This window comes from Panthera onca, chromosome A3 (genome assembly GCF_046562875.1).
Source record: "Panthera onca isolate mPanOnc1 chromosome A3, mPanOnc1 haplotype 2, whole genome shotgun sequence".
In the NCBI taxonomy this organism is placed as follows: Eukaryota; Metazoa; Chordata; class Mammalia; order Carnivora; family Felidae; genus Panthera; species Panthera onca.
In genome coordinates, this window is record NC_138341.1 from 7,394,429 (window position 1) to 7,410,837 (window position 16,409).

General features: G+C 55.2%; 1 protein-coding gene across 1 annotated transcript; it reads left to right on the forward strand.

Moving 5' to 3' along the window:
* The first annotated feature begins 253 nt into the window (after nucleotides 1-253).
* KLF11 (KLF transcription factor 11) lies at nucleotides 254-7,279 on the forward strand. Its single transcript, XM_060648361.3, has 4 exons — nucleotides 254-475; nucleotides 2,419-2,688; nucleotides 4,225-5,188; nucleotides 6,928-7,279. Exons 1-4 carry the CDS (start codon nucleotides 434-436, stop codon nucleotides 7,206-7,208), a joined length of 1,557 nt encoding a protein of 518 aa, XP_060504344.1. The 5' UTR covers nucleotides 254-433; the 3' UTR covers nucleotides 7,209-7,279.
* Nucleotides 7,280-16,409: the final 9,130 nt, after the last annotated feature.

A 16,409-nucleotide genomic window follows, 5' to 3' on the forward strand; every position in this document is an offset into this window, starting at 1 on the left:
GCCGGGACCTTTCCCCTACTTTCCAGGTCCTCAGGCCCCGCCCCTCGCTCGGACCAAAACACGTGCCGCATCCCGCCCTGCCAGATCACGCCTCGACCAGGCTCCGATCACGCGGCTCCCCGCGGCGCCCATTGGCCGGCGGCGCAAGGGCCCGGCGCGGACTGGCTGGTGGGCGCCCGGCCCCGCCCCGGTGGGGGCGCGGTGTATTTTGGTTTGCCTTCGCGCCACGCCCCCACGGCCGCTCCCTCCGCGGCCGCCCCGCCCCTCCCGCACCGCGAGGGCCGCGCCGGGGCAGAGCGGCGCGGGCGGGCGGAGGCTCGCGCCGGCCGCAGGAGCTCAGGGTCGCCGCCGCCGCCCGCGGCGCACGTGCGGCTGCTGCCGTGCGCTGAGCTCCCGCCCGCGGCCGCTTTGTTGCCTCCGGGCCGCCGGCACCATGCACACTCCGGGCTCCGTGGGCCCGGGCGACGCGCATGCGGTGAGTGAGCGCCCATCTGAGCGCGGGGCGAGGCGGGGACGTGCCGCCTGTGCGGGGCCGGGGCGTGGAGGAGGGCGGGGACGCACGGGGCCTTGGCGGAGCCGTGCGGTCAGGGGCCAGAGCGGGCTCAGGTGCTGGGAGGGGCAGCAGCCGTGCAGGGACGCGCCGGGTGGCGCGGGGGCATGTGCCCCGCGCCGCCCTACGCGTATCTTTGTCTGGAGTATCCGCAGCGGCCCCCGCTTTGCCGGCTCCCAGCGCGGGGCTATTTCCAGCCATGACGTCACCAGGCCGTGTGAGGAGGCGGCCGTTGGGCGGGGCGCGGCGGGCGGGAACGCGACACGCGGACGGCGGGGGTCCGGATGATGGAAAGGGAGAGGGGGGCGGGGTAAAAGCTGGCGGGAAGGTGGCACGCGGGGGGTGGGGCGGGCGGGATTGGGGGTGAGGCAAAGTCTGGCGGGAAGCCGGCAGGCGGTGGGCGACGTAGGGGGCGGGGCAAAGCTGGCGGGAAGGCGGGGCAGGGGAGGGGCAGAGTTGGAAGGAAGGTGGTACGTGAGGGGCGGGGCAAGACTGCAAAGAAGGCAGTACATAGGGGGCGGGGCAAGGCCGGCCTGAAGACCACAGGTGGTGGGTGGGGGTACAGGGAGGGGCAAAGCTGACGGGAGGGCGGTACGTTAGGGGGCGGAGCAAGCTCGTTGGAAGACCGCTTGCGGTAGGTGGGGGTGGAGGGCGGGGCAAAGTGGACGGGGAGGCGGGGCAGGGGCGGGGTAAAACTGTCCTGAAGACCAGATGCGGTGGGCGGGGCAGAGCTGGCGTGAAGACCACATTCGATGGGTGAGGGGAAGAGGGCGGGGCAAAGCTGAAAAGAAGGCGGGGCGGGGGAGGTGAAGTAGGGTGCTTATTTCCTCAGCCTTGGCCACCTCGTGTCCCGGCTTGAAGGCGGCTAAGACCTTGGTCGTCGAGACTCGAGGACCCTGAGGGCTTGAGAGAGAGAGGTCTGAGTGCGCTGCATACCTGCCATCCGCAGCCTCCTGTCTGTGACCTCATGATTCCGGGGACCAGGCCGAGGTCAGAAGCCCGGCCAGCGGCGGTCACGCTCCTGGCCTGCTCTGGGGGGACCCGCGGGACAGAAGGATTTGATGCTGAGGCGAGCTGAGTGGAAACGTGTATCTTTGCAGATTTAAAGGGTCTTTGGGAAGGGATCAGTGGATTCCAGTTGCTTCTGTCCCCACTTCCTGCTTGGAAAGACCGGTGTGACACGCAGGAAAGATGTCCCTCTCCTGGGTTGCAGTAGCTTTTTAAAATTCTTCTTCCTGTCTGCCGCCTAGCCTTGTGGCGTTAAGGAGTGACTGAGTGTTCTGAGCGTGGGGAACAGGGCTAAACCAGCATGGGCTCCACCTTCCTGGCACGCGTGGAGTTCAGCCGCCAGGAAGTTCTGCATGTGGTGATGCCCCGAGTTTAGAAGGCTGTGCTCAGTGCTTCAGAGAGTTCCAGAAACGCATCCGTAGGGATGCTCTTCGGGTGGCGGTGCCAGCTCTGAAGAGCCGTGTTTCCTCTCGCCAGCCGAAGACTCAGAGTCCGAGTCCGTGTCTCTCCCGGGGCTTAACACCTGTGGCATTAAAGGCTTACTGGTCATTTACTGGAGGAAAACATTAACTTAGCTTTTTTTTTAACAATCAGGGTTTTCCGTGGACACTGGCTTGCCAGCCGAGTCCAGTCGTCCTCACTCTTCAGAACGTTGGCTTAAAAAAAAAAAAAAAAAAAAAGTGAAATTGACGTGAATGTTCCGTTGGCGTATTTTTCTAGCACAGGGGGTTTGTGTGTGGAGTCACGTGTGTGTGTTACGTGTGCAGTGCACGTGCTTGGGGTGCGTATCCATGCGCCCCTCGGGGTCGCGCCCTCCGCTTGCCCCGGACTGAGAAGCCGTTGTGTTGTGTCGCCTTCAGGTGGACCTCGTGGACATCTGTGAGTCGATCCTGGAGAGGAAGCGGCACGACAGCGAAAGGTCTACGTGCAGCGTCTTGGAGCAGAATGACATCGAAGCCGTAGAGGCTCTTGTCTGCATGAGCGCCTGGGGTCAAAGATCCCAGAAAGGTGACCTGTTAAAGATAAGACCCCTCACGCCTGTCTCGGACTCTGGGGATGTCACTACCGCTGTGCATGTTGACGCAGCCGCGCCTGAGCTACCAAAGGACTTCGATTCTTTATCGACTCTGGTAAGAAGCGGGGAGAAGAGCATTTTATGTAGTGGCTGGATTACGTTAAATAAATGTGTTGAAGACCTTGCGGGTAGAGTCACTGGCGTGCTGCTAGTCGAGTGCATAACCTCTGTGGACCCTCAGGGTGCAAACTTCTCCCTTCAAAATGCGCTCTTTCCGCTGATAGATCATAGCGCGCAGCCACAGGGCACAGCGTTCATAAGATGAAATCTGCAGATCGATGCGAGGAGGTAAAACGCACTCGTTTCCCTGGGGAATCGCAGAGTGGGGGCTTAGTTCCCCGCCCCCCGCCCCGATGCCCCCGTCCGGGATCAGGAAAGACGGGTGGCGGCCAGAGACAGCCTGTGCTTTGGCCTTCGTTAGCTGGGTTGGAGTGCTGGCCTCTGCCTCCCCAGAGCAACCCGCTTCTCACGTGTGCCAGTTGAGTGCAGTCAAGCAAGGTTTTCGTGTTTGTTTTCTCGCCTTGCTGGCGCTACAGGATCGCTGGGAGAGACCGCTTCTCGGCTTGGAGAAGTTGAGGACGGTCCGTTGGTAACAGAAGCGAAAATCAGAATCTCGTGGTGCTGGGCTGGAAGCTTGCACTGGAAGGAGAGTGTGGAGGGCGGACTGGGGAGGAGGGAGGAGAAGGGACTTGTGGACAGTGGGGAGAATTAGACGAACAGTGGGCCAGAACCCCCTCGCACAGTTACTTGGCACCGGGCTCCGTAGGTGGGAGGTGTCCGGTGCTACGAGGGAGGCTCGGTTCAGGCAGCGCCGCTGGTGGGAGCCTGGCCTTTGGGGGATCGTTCCAGCAGATCTTTACCTCGCATCCAGTAGGCTCTGGATAAGTGTGTGTGAAATGGCTAACGCCGGGGGGTTTTTTTGAAAAAAATTGAGAATCAAAAATTCTTGGGAAAAGCTCTTATTTTGAATATAAATTAGTTTTCTCCTTTGTAGTCCTAATACTTCAAATTGCTCGTTTCAGTGGCCATGCAAGCCCAGGAGGGCACTGATGTTCTTTTTTTTTTTTTTTTTTTTTTTTTTAAATTTTTTTTTTTAATGTTTTTATTTACTTCTGAGACAGAGACAGAGCATGAGCAGGGGAAGGGCAGAGAGAGAGGGAGACCCAGAATCCAAAGCAGGCTCCAGGCTCCGAGCTGTCAGCACAGAGTCTAATGGGGGGGGGGGGGGGGAGGGGGGCTCGAACTCACGGACTGTGAGATCATGACCTGAGCTGAAGTCGGACGCTTAACCGAGTGAGCCTCCCACGTGCCCCAGGACACTGACATTCTTAAAACTAAGCAAATTGAAAAAAGAAAAAAAAAAAAAAAAACTAAGCAAATTGATTGGTTTGGGAGAGGTCCGATAAGGGGGAAGAAGCCTAGGAAGTAAGGTATCTCACGTTGCCTTGAAACGTGCTGGGTGCCGTTGCGAGCGGGCTTGGATGAATTTTTTCTAGATACTCTTTGAAGGCATTGGGGACAACGTGATCAAAGTGAGTCCCCTTTAAAATGTAACCAAAACAACCTTTTCACACAGTACTTTTTTTTTAAGTGCATGACTCCTCCTCAGAGCCCTGATCGTGTGGAGCCATCGACAGGGACACTTGTTGCTTCCCAAGTAACTGATTCCAAAGCGTGCATGGTCACGACCGTCCCCCCAGCCTCTGCTGAGGCGGCCCAAGTGCCGAGCGGGAAGGCGGAGAGGGGCCTTCCTGGCTTGAAGCCGGAGCCACTGGAGCCAGACCCCGGCCCCTCCTGCAGGCCTGTGGTGACGAGTGTCATCCGCCACACCGGGGGGAGTCCTGCTCGTGGCCACATTCCTACTGCCCAGGTTCAAGAACGCCAGCTTCCCGTCAACAGAGAAGGAGAAGCACGGTTTCTGGGACACATCGAAGCTTTGCCGGGCACACGACTCACGGACAGTCTACTGAACACTGACTCGTTGTCCTGTCAGCCTTGCTTGCGCGAGTCTGGTGGCCTGATCCCCACGGACAGAGGCCGGCAGGCAGTGTGGCCTGTCGCAGTTCAAACCTGCTCACCAAAGAATTCTGAGAGTGACTTGCCGAAGAAAGCCACCCCTGTGATCTCCGTCCCTGTCCCCAGTTCCCCTGTCTTTTGCCAAATGATCCCCGTGACCGGGCAGAGTGGCACGTTACCGGCTTTTCTGAAGCCTCCTCCCCAGGTGTCTGTGGGGACCGTGAAACCCATCCTACCCCACGCTGCTCCGGTGCCCCAGCCTGTGTTCGTGGGGCCGCCTGTGCCTCAGGGAGCCGTGATGCTCGTTCTGCCCCAGGGGCCCCTGCCCCCGCCTGCCGCCGCCTCACCCGGCGGGATGGCCGTGGGCGGGACGAGGTTCCTGCCCCTGGCCCCTGCTCCAGTGTTCATCGCCTCCGGTCAGAACTGTGCCCCTCAGGTAGACTTTTCCCGAAGGAGAAATTATGTTTGCAACGTCCCAGGCTGCCGGAAAACCTACTTCAAAAGTTCCCACCTCAAGGCCCATCTCCGCACTCACACAGGTGAGTCCTGACAGGCGTGAGGACGCCGGGTCCTGTGTTCAGGAGACGCGCCTGAGCCTGCCTCCGGTGGGAGGGACACGTGAAAACCACCGGGAGGAGAGGAAATCTGGCCTGTTTCCTTTGGTCCTGAAAAACCCTCGTGGTCTTGTAGGGATTGGGGTTCACACGAGCATAACCATCGTTGGTTTTTCTGGAACGTGCCGTCCGCTCATCCCCGCACATAGAACGTGTGGTTCTGGGATCGTGGTTCTTTGATAGGTTTCTCAGGTGGTGCTCGTACTGTCCCTTTCTCTTCACGTTGCCGGAAACTCCTCAGTCTTTCTTTCAGCATTTTAGAAAACATGGATTTCACATTCCGTAAACATCAGTTTACGGAATATTTTGGTTCCCTCTGGGGAAAGGTGTCTCTAAAGTATGGAAAAGTTTGAATTCAAAAATATGTGAACTTTAAGGGCATGGAGTTTTCTCATTTGGGGGAACATACAGTTTTTTATTCGGAAGAACTCCGAGACTCTGATGACTTGGTGACATCTTTATCTCATCGGCTCGGTCCAGTAGAATTTTGGGCAACGAGGGAAGTGTTCTCTGCCCAGTTAAGGTAGCCACTAGCCGCACGTGCTTGAAATGCGGACAGTGGGACCAAGGAAGTAACTTTTTCATTAAGTTTATACTTACATAGCTACATGGGGCTGGTGGCCTTCGTGTTTGACTGAGGTCTGAGAGCTGCCTGGTAGAGTTTCAGCTTTGGTAGATTAGGTCAGAATATCTCTAATGTTCTGTGGCACTCTTGTTCCTTGAGTTGGTGTTCTGTTCTGTCTGTGAGGCTCCTGTGGTTAAACAGTCTGCTTGCTAAGCTCCCCTTTCGGAGGGTCGCAGCCTTACACAGATGTAAGTGCAGTAGCCGGTCACGCAGGGTCTGTAGTATAAACCCCTGATCTTGGAACTCCCTTCCACCGAAATGTCTGCTGATGGCTTGTAGGACGATAGCGAGTTGTGGAACACAGCGTAGGAAAGGCTGAACTGGAAGGAGTGATCATTGTATTGTTTTCCACAATGCATTTCAGGTAGGCGGGTTTAGGTTAGCACATCAGAGCTTGAATATCGGCAGCTCCGACCGGCAGAATGAAGCAGGGTTTAGAATTGAGGCATGAGAGTCCTGGCTGTATTGGAGTGGATGGGTGCCTCTAAGGGGCTCTGCTTTTCAGGGAAGGAATTGTTCTTTCAAGAATCTTCCCCCTACCCTAGGCTATACCAACGAAAGATTTGTTTTTATTTAAAAAACACCTGGGTGTATTTTGGGGCACCTGGGTGGCTCAGTTGCTGGAGCATTGATTTCAAGCTCAGGTTATGATATGGTGGTTTATGGGTTCAAGCCCCACATCGGGCTCACGCTGCTGACAGTGCAGAGCCTGTTTGGGATTCTCTCTCTGCCCCTCTCTCTCTCTCACTCTCTCTCTCTCTGTCTCTCAAAATAAATACACTTTGAAAAAATTTCTTGCGAAATGTGACATTAGTTTGACATTTTCGGGCCTTGACATACATATTCTGTATTTTGGGTGTGGCAAAAAGAAATGCATTTTGGAAGAATTCTTGACATTTGAATAACTCAGTACCAGAATAAGGGGATACTACTTTCTTAGATTTTGATGAACATAATTTAAAAGTGACGTGAATTAACCTGTCCGGTAAAGCCGCTGAGCATTTACGTCTTCTTTAATGTGTGTTTTCCTGCCTCTTAGGAGAGAAGCCTTTTAACTGTAGCTGGGATGGCTGTGATAAAAAATTTGCCCGTTCTGATGAACTTTCTCGCCACCGCAGAACTCACACCGGGGAGAAGAAGTTTGTGTGCCCCGTGTGTGATCGGCGTTTCATGCGCAGTGACCACCTGACGAAGCACGCCCGGCGCCACATGACCGCCAGGAAGACCCCTGGCTGGCAGGCAGAGGTTGGCAAGCTGAACGGAATCGCCTCGGCAGAGAAATGCGGGAGCCCGCTAGTGGGCCTGCCAGCCTCTGCCTGAGAGGTCAGCCAGGGAATTGCCAGTGCAAATTTTAAAAAGCATTTTTCAGGAATGGAACTGTCCCCCCCCCCCCCAAAAAAAATTTTTTTTTCTTGGGGGGGCTAGGAGAAAGTGGGGAGCTGGTTCTGATGAAAGTATGTTAACTTTTCCTTTTTCGGTTGGGACCCTGTTCGATATCTTTCGTAGTTTCAGAAGTTTTGTTTTGTTTGTTTTGTTTTTTTGAGGAAATGGAAGAAAATTTGATCATCGGAATCACCAGCGTTCAAATAGACATTTTGGCAATAAAGTTTACAAAATCTGGATTTTTACAGCCTTTCTATTCGTGTTTTATAGAAATGAGACAGGGTACTAATTTTTATACTGTTTTTTATTAAAATATTTATATTGTTGGTGTTCAGATCACCACTTTCTAGATAGGTGATCTTACAGTCGTCTTTTCAGCATTCAACGATGTTTTTCACAATAACTCTACTTTTAGTCAATTTGGCACATTATTCGGCCACAAAAAGAAAAAATTACAAGTCTATAATCAGGCCCTTTAGATTTAAGAATTGTTACGAATCAGAACTGGTTGAATAGGGGCTTCTTAAATGGGCGGGGAAGGGATTTGCGTTTAACTTTTTCATAGCATTTTCGAGGGAAATTCCAGGCAACCATTCCTTTAAGGCTGTGGCCCAAGGAATTGAAATTTTGATTAAGTAGAACGAGTCATTTATCTATGTCCGTAGTGTGACTTGTGAAGGATGTGCCCCAGAGAATAATTTAAAATACCTGGTAGGTACCCGGTGAGCGGTGAGCTGCTGTCGGATCTGAGCGTCTGCGTCTTTGGGGGCCCTCGCTTTACCGAGAGCAAACTACTTAGTTGCCTGTTTGTACCTCAAACGCCAAAAAAAGGTAACGTAAGCACTCAAACCCAGCCGCGTCGTCAGTCGACTTCTTTTGCTGTGGCCTTACACGTAGTGTTTTGTGGGTAGAGTGACTCCTTAGAGAAGAAGAAAATGTCCTTACCGGTTGGAGGAACTTTCCACCAGGGTACAGTTGATCTGAGCTAAAGTGTACATGCAAACAGCCCAGCTCCAATATTCCGATTCCTTTAAGAACTCTAGGAAATGCGAGTTACGCTCTATGGCACTGGTGCTACCCAGCTTCTCTTTCGTTCATTTGATTTGAAGGAAATTGATCAGACGAAATTACTTGGAACGGGGTATCTTGCAATCCGCCTAGAAGATGAGACCCGCGGCAGCACTTTGAATCCGTGTGATCTCAAGCCCTAATGACACAGACACTGTGGCCCTGGTGTCCGGGGAGCCACGGAGATGGCCCTTGCTGGACGGCGTTCGGAATCCAGGCAACACGGTGCGTGCAAGGAACGTGTGAACGTGGCACCGCCTTGTGAGCCCGGGAACGGGTTTTATTGTGCCGCATGTACTTAGGTCTTGCCTTTGCGTCTTTGTTATATTGGCGTTTACTTTTATCAAAATGATGGTAAGGTGAAATATTAAATAAATACAATTAGGTTTTATGTTCAGGTCCTTTTAGTATGATAACCATCACCTGGACACCCTGTAAATTGCCCTTTGGTATCAACCGCTAATTGACGTACATGTCTGAGTGCTGGCTGTTACGTGCAGATGGCCTTCACATTTTTGTACACTTCGTTGTTGAGTATTCCTACAGGTCATGGGACGTAAGACAGGTGCAAGAGAACCATAATTAAATATTGTAGCTCGTGTTTCCTCACCGCCCCCCCCCCCGTCTTTTCTCTTTCTACTTACATCTTAAATCAGCATAAATATTTCTGACTCTATGTCATAAATGGCATTCAATTTGCATATTTTTCTTAATTATGCAAAGTAATGGAAGTCCTACTGTTGATAACACAGGGTGTTTGAGAATCGGGTTGCTCGTCGCATTAAACTTCATTCTCTGAGCAGTGTTGTTTGTAAAGAATAGATGTGTTAAAATGGTTTTGATTTCTACTTCCATTTCCTGATTAGATTTAGAAATACCTTCTGTAAACTTTTCCCCCTCTGTTTTGTTCACTGAAAGACTACAAATTAGGAGAATTTCCATCTGAAAAAGACTATCCTGAGAACCAGAACCTTGTGTCATCCCAGCTCGGAGTCCCTCTGCTGGGAGCAGGGCTCGTGCGGCAGCCCCCCCTCCTCACCCCCCCCCCCCCCCCCGTGCACTTTATTGCCTGAGCAGTTTGCTTGATCTTTTTTGACTTTGAGCCTTTTGTAGTTTCAATAATAAAATTTTAAATGTTTCAGAATTACGTTTTATGTAACAGACTTTGACATTATTTAAATGAACATGGGTGATGTAACTTTTTTCTTTGAATCCTATAAAACTTTTTTGATTTGCAAAACTGAACTTGTGTCCTGTGTCATTTAGCTGCCCCGGGACACACCCCAGTATCTTTTCAGAAAAGAATCAACAAAATTCATTGTATATTGGCCCAACCCGACCCTTCTGTTGTCCGGGGTTCTGTTCTGCTCCCGGGGCACCCTTCAGATTCCTCGGAGGATTCTCTACAAAGGAAATGAGGGAAGGGGCTGCCTCTGGTGACCGCGGTCACGCTGGTCCGGTTCTGGCAGGGTAAGACCGTGAGAGCCACGTGACCTGTGACAAGGTGGAACGGGAGGGAGCCTCTTCCCTCCCCTCCAGCCCGGACTTGACAAGTGTATTGCGGAGCCACGCTCTTTACTCCTGCTCTTGGGGTACGTTCTGTCTTGAACCCACTCCAGCTGGGGCCCGCGTCCACACCTCACTGAGGGAGCAGAGACCTCCCCGAGTTCAGGCCTCAGTCTTCATCCGTTTCTGCCAGCGGCGCTGGGCAGAGCTGAGCCCTGCCCCACGGGCCACACTCCTGCCTCCCTCGTGCTGCACTGTCTGCTCCTTCGCTGGTACCCCTCCTCTCCCTGCCCCCCTTTCTGCCGCGCCCCCCCCCCCCCGCCCCGCCAACCATGTGATCTTTTCCAGTCTCGTGACTCTGAAATAACATCTCTACCGTAGAGACTCCCGTGTGTGCCTCGGTCCTGTGCGCCTCTCACCTGAGCAGCAGAGTCCCATATCCGGCTGTGTCCACTTAGCATCTCAAACTTGGAATGACCGAGCCCCGCGTCTCTCCCACACCTACGTGCCTCACAGTTGGCCCCACCGTCTTTAGAACAGTGAGTCCATCCTTCTAGCGTCCGGGTGGACAACCCTGGAGTCACCTGGACTCCTTTCGCACTTCACACGCCATCTGTCACGGGCCTGTTGACTCCCTGCCTCCCAGAGCCAGCCGACCTGGGAAGTGATTCAGTAGGCCGCGCTGCTCCTGGTCGTGTGCGTGTGTGTGCGTGTGCGTGTGCGTGCGCGTGTGTGTGTGTGCGTGTGTGTGCGTGTGTGTGTGTGTGTGTGTGCGTGCGTGTGCGTGTGTGTGCGTGTGCACATGCAGGTGGGGGTTGGGGGGGATCAAAGATTTACAATGGGCCTTGCATCCAGCAATTCAGCAATCCGCCTAGGAAAGTCTCTCCGACTCCGAACGTGTTTGTTGCCAGGGGCCAGCCTCTGCCTTTGTACCTGTTGTCCTCTCTGTGGCCACCAACCGCTAACTGCTTTCTGGCTCTAACATCCGCTCTCCCTCATACTTCAACCTGCCTTCGTTCAGGGACTTCTACGATGAGGAACTTGAGACATCTTCCTAATATCTGTGACCCCCTCTCGAGAGAAAGCCCAGGCACCAGGACTCCCCGCCCTAGAGGGTGAGACACCGTCCCCTCTGAGTGAGGGAGGTTCGTTCCCAAAGGCCCCTCACCACTCAGAAGTTTAGTGGGTTCCACGACTGTCCTGAGCTGGCCCTGCAGGCAGCCTGCCGCTCCCCAGCACGTCTCGCTGAGCTCAGGGGACAAAGTGGCCAACAAGCAGAGCTGATAAGATGCCACGAGCCAAGTGCTGGACAGGGCTGCACAGGTCCAGTGGAGATGGCAGTGCTACAAAGTAGTGACAGTATTCACACTTCCTCCTCAGCTCTCAGTGCCCAGTTCTGATGGCAGCCTCTGGGGAGTCTTCTCCCCCCTTTTCTGGACTCTCGTAAGACTAGAGTTTCTGTCCAGGAGCCTGGGTGGCTCAGTCGGTGAAGCGTCCAACTTCGGCTCAGGTCATGATCTCGTGGTTTGTGGGTTTGTGGCCCGTGTCAGGCTCTGGGCCGACAGCTCGGAGCCTGGAGCCCGCTTCCGATTCTGTGTCTCCCTCTCTCTCTGCCCCTCCCCCACTCGTGCCCTGTCTGTCTCTCTCTCTCTCAAAAATAAGCATTAAAGAAAAAAGGCTAGAGGTTCTGTCCTCAAGGCTAAAACCTGTCATATGTTATTGAATTTTGTTGCGAGTCTAATCTACCTGCTGAAATGTAAGCTCCCCCTTGACCGGGATCAGATCACATCCACCTACCCCCCTGTCCATCCACCCATCCACCCCTCCATCTACCACCCACCCCTCACCCATCCATCCATTTAGCCACCACCCAGCACCATTTAATGGAGTCCGTTGCATTGGGGCAGAAACCCAGAGGTGAGTCATTCTGGTTTCTGCCCCCAGAGAGCTCACAGTCCTCTAGGTAAGACGCGGAAGCACACGAGGAACGTTTTGAGCAGCAAACAGGATAGAAGACAGACGGTCGGGGAGCGCGGTGCGGTGAGTGGCCGATGGCGCCACTGGAAAAGCCTCCTGGGGGGACATCTGAACTGAAGGTGAGGAGAAGGTTTTCCAGGCCCCGAAGAGGACGGCAGCGTGCGCAGAACAAGGATGCCGACATACGCCCCAGGCTGCAGGTGCCAGAGGGTGGGGTGTGAGGGCCCCGGCGGAGCGGAGAGGGTGTTGCCGGGGAGGTGGCCTGGTGTCTTCCCTAAGGGCCAGGCAAGCGTCGCTGAGGGCTCCCCGGGGCAGGAGTAGGGAAGCGGCCACACCCGCTCCAGGACTCACCTGGATCCTGGGGAGGGATGTGGGGAGGCTGCGGGTCTTTGCCCTTCTCCCCCTTTCCTGAACTTCCCTTTCGTGCCCACTCTCCACCGCCTCTCCTGGCGGAATTAACTGCCCGGCCTTCTTTCAGGGACCTGTCATTGTAACCACACCCCTGTGTCCGCCTGTTTGTCCCCCGTCCATAGACGGTGGGTTCCCTGGGGACAGGGGTGACAACCCCTCCCTGTGGCTTGTCTGTGTCCCTAAAGCCTAGCATCCTGCAGGGCTCAGGTGACTCCCTCAGTGTTTGTTAAATGTGAGGGGTGGGGGGGCGGAATTTATGCTCGGGTCAGACCGCTCTGGTGGAAGGGACCGGAGGGGTGAGGCTGGGGCAGGAGTTCAGTTAGGAGACACTGACCAGCAGAGAGAAGGGAGCATGTCGAGAAATAGGTGGGCTTTGGGGCACCTGGACGGCTGTCCAGTTAAGCGTCCGACGTCGGCTCAGCTCATGATCTTGGGGCTCGTGAGTTCGAGCCCCCACGTCGGGCTCTGTGCCGACAGCTCGGAGCCTGGAGCCCGCTTCGGATTCTGTGCCTCCCTCTCTCTCTCTGCCCCTCCCCCACTTGTACTCTCCCTCCCTCTCAAAAATAAATAAACATTTAAAAAGATTAAAAAAAGAAAGATGGTCTACGGCCATACCACCCTGAACGCTCCCGATCTCGTCTGATCTCGGAAGCTAAGCAGGGTCGGGCCTGGTGAGTACTTGGATGGGAGAAAGATGGTCTTTGAGAGGCAAAGGCTGTGAGGTCTCCACAGGAAAGGCGAGGAGGTGGGCAGTCCTGTCTCTCCCAGTGTCCAGTCCGAGGGCGCGCGTGCAGAGGCAGCGGGCAAGAGAGCGGCCCTCTTTTCCGCCAAGAGGTCTCGTAGGCCTTGGATTCCCGACCGGCCACTTCGCTAGCCTGGCTGAGGCAGGCCGACCCCCTGCAGCCCTGTGTTGCTGGAAGACAGTCTACCTTTCTGAACTTTAATTTCCTCATTTGTGAAATGAGGACCAAGTAAAGACAAGAGATCACACGCCCGTCTCAGCGTCCGGCACTTTTATTTCGCATGTAGAAGAAAAGCTGAGTTGTTTCCTACCCCAGGGAGCCGGGGCCCCTTGAAGGGTAGCTGTTTGGGGCCCAGAAATACCAGAACAGGCTTACATCGTATTCTTGTATCGCCGGCTGCCTTTGACAATGGCAGGGACTGTGCTAAACAGCAAAGAAGCCTTTCAAAGGGACGGCCACGGGCCAACTTGTGACAGCGTGAACATTAAAATAATAGAAACACGAATTCCATTCCTGCCCAAGAGGGAGTAACAAGAACCGAATACCCCCTCACATCTGAAAGAGCGAGGGCACGATGCCAGCTTTTCCAAGGAACTGGACCTTAGGCCATGAAAGACGGTCACCCTGAGAGACAGGAAATCAGTGGGGTGAACCCTACAATCGCCCCCGTTTGCTGCCTTGAGGAAATGTCCAGGCTGCCGTGGAGGGAGGGGACACCAGGCAGGACCCAGAGGAGTCCCTGGTTGAGACGGCACTGACGGTCCAGGGACACTAAGGCGGTGAGACATCACAGGACAGAGCGCCGGAGAAGAGAGGACCGTACGGAGAATCCTGGAGACCCGCCGAGGTGCCCCTGAGCAATCCGCGCGTGCACAAACCTCGGGGGCGTCAACACCCTGAAGCCAAAGGGAGCCGTGTCACACACGGGCAGGGATCCGTTTTCTGGGCCGAGGGGCCATCGCTCCTATCGGCTTCTCGAAGAGTGACTTGACACGGTTAGACGTCTTCTGAGAACGAGGCTGGTCGGAGGAGGCACAAGGGGTACACGCAGGGGGACAGGACACTGGCCGGGCCAGCCCTGTGCCCACCGGGCTCCATGTTCAAATCCAGGGAGATGGCTGTGCGTGCAAATCCGGGGACTTTGTGTCACAAAGTGCCCAGGCAGTGTCGCTGTGGGATACCGAAGCACCGCAGAGGGGGTGGCGTGATCCCGCCCCCAAAAAAGACCCTAAGACGTTGGCCTTGGCAGCGGCTGGGACCCTTGAGGCAACCGTGTTTTCTCACAAGGCCCAGAGCCTTGTGGTTGGCCTCAAGGGGGCACGACGGAGCATGGGGTCCCCAGGCCTGTGAGTACGCGGCCGGGGGACCTCTCAAACATAACACAGGGAATACCAGAAAGATGCAGAATTCCTGCTGGTAGACGGAGGGGGGGCTTGAGGCCATGGGTCCTCCCTGGCAGCCTCAGGGGCATCCCCGAGGAAGAGCTGTGCCCTCTTGGTAGACCAGACCCCAGACCCCAGACCCGACTGGCCTCCTGCGGAGCACAGACCAGCCCATCCACCTACACTGAGGGGCCCGACAGGGTCCCCCTTCCTCACGACCAGGCCCCCACTTCTTACCTATATGGGCTTTGCAGTGACAGAGCACGCACCCAGACGTCTGTCATTTAAGCCTCCCGGTAACCGTGGGCGGCAGGCTGGACAGACCTCTGCCCGCTGGAAAAATGACGCTAAGATGCCGGGATCATTGGAAAGTGAGGCCAAGACCAGAGTCCGGGCCTCCTCCCTCCACGAGGCGCTCTCCCAGCTCTCGCTGCGGAGAGAAGCCGATCGGCCTCCAGGCGGAGCCTCGCTACTTCCAACCCCACGTTTTCCGAGGACGCGTGAGCAGCGGGGCCCGCAGGGTCCAGATCCCAAAGGCTCCCTGCACCTGCTCGCCTGGCACTCGGCTCGCTCCTATCACGTGTGCATTTTATACCTCCGGGGCCCACCTAGCACAGACCCTGGCGGGAGCAAACCCTCTTCAGGTACTTATACAAATTACACACACACACACACACACACACACACACACACACACACGCCATGGTTCTGTGACCTGTGCTTCACTCGCGTAAGGTGCCACCAAGGTCGTATTATTTTTATTTTCCACTCAGATTCTCTCCTGCCAGATTAGTAGGAACCCAGCCCTTCCCTCTGTACTTTCTCCGCTTTCCCTACAAACTGTCCGAAGCCTCTTGGGGCTCAGCCAGCCCACGTTGGGATCGTCCCAGCTGCAGCTCCCCAGGGATCGAGCCAAGAAAGCCAAAGCGACGCTGCCACGGGTGATTCTCGCTGCCAAGTGGTGTCACTGCTGACAGCTGGCCACAGGCCCCTGACACTGGTGGAAGTCGGGGTCTGGGAAGGGCAGCCCCGTGCCCTTAGCACTACACGAAACCACGCACTCCTTCAGTCTCCTGTGTAGCCACACCCCCCAGACACCCGCTACACGGGGCGTCCGTCAGGACTTACACCGAGTGTCGCCTTTCCTTCCCCGTGTCCACACCCCACAGAAAAAGCAGCTTTTCCTTTCGAGCCCTGGAAACTGAAGATTTCAGCACGCCAGAACATAGAGCCCTGGCCACCTGTCAAGGTGGGATTTGTCCCCAGGGGGTCCAGATGTCACCACACCAAAGGTCTGATTTCGTGTTGCCTCCTTCCTGAGCCTCAGACGTGTTTTATCCTCCCGGTGACACCCAAGAAGGCCTTTCTTCTGCCTAATTATCGCCAGAAAAACCTCCACCCACGTGGATTAGACCTTCAGTGGGGCGTCGGCTACACCTCTCCCACGGCCTTTACCTTCTCCAGGGTGAATACATGTTTCTGGGTGTGCCGGCCCCTGGAGACAGCACGTCGTGCCGAACAGAGACCAGAGCTGGCTCACGCACGAACCTGGCATCCAGCGGAGGGCCAGTCTCCAAGTGGCAGGGGCTCGGAAGACGCAGCCCTGGGCAGCGTTCAGCAGGGCCTCCAGGGGGGCACAGCCCACGAAAGGCAGCCCGGTGTGAAATGGCTTGAGACTCTGGACCACAAGGGGCACCTGGGTGGCTCAGTTGGTCGGTTCAGCATCCGACTTCGGCTCAGGACAACTCAGGATGATCTCCCGGTCCGTGGGTTCGAGCCCCGCGTCGGGCTCTGTGCTGACAGCGCGGAGCCTGGAGCCCGTTTCGGATTCTGTGTCTCCCTCTCTCTCTGACCCTCCCCGTTCATGCTCTGTCTCTATCTGTCTCAAAAATAAATAAGCATTAAAAAAAATTTTTTTTAAAGTCAACATTAAAAACTTAAAAAAAAAGAAGACACTTTTCTGAATCCAAGAAATTAAAAAAAAAAATAAAAGACCTGGGAACAACTGCTTCGCTTTGGTTACAGGCATTCACCTTGACTTCCACACAGAC

Excerpts from the sequence above, each read along its gene's own strand:
- KLF11 (XM_060648361.3), top strand. The coding sequence starts at position 434 with ATGCACACTCCGGGCTCCGTGGGCCCGGGCGACGCGCATGCG. Across the intron at positions 476-2,418 it reads GCCCGGGCGACGCGCATGCG|GTGGACCTCGTGGACATCTG; the intron begins GTGAGTGAGCGC and ends TGTCGCCTTCAG. Across the intron at positions 5,189-6,927 it reads CCATCTCCGCACTCACACAG|GAGAGAAGCCTTTTAACTGT; the intron begins GTGAGTCCTGAC and ends CCTGCCTCTTAG.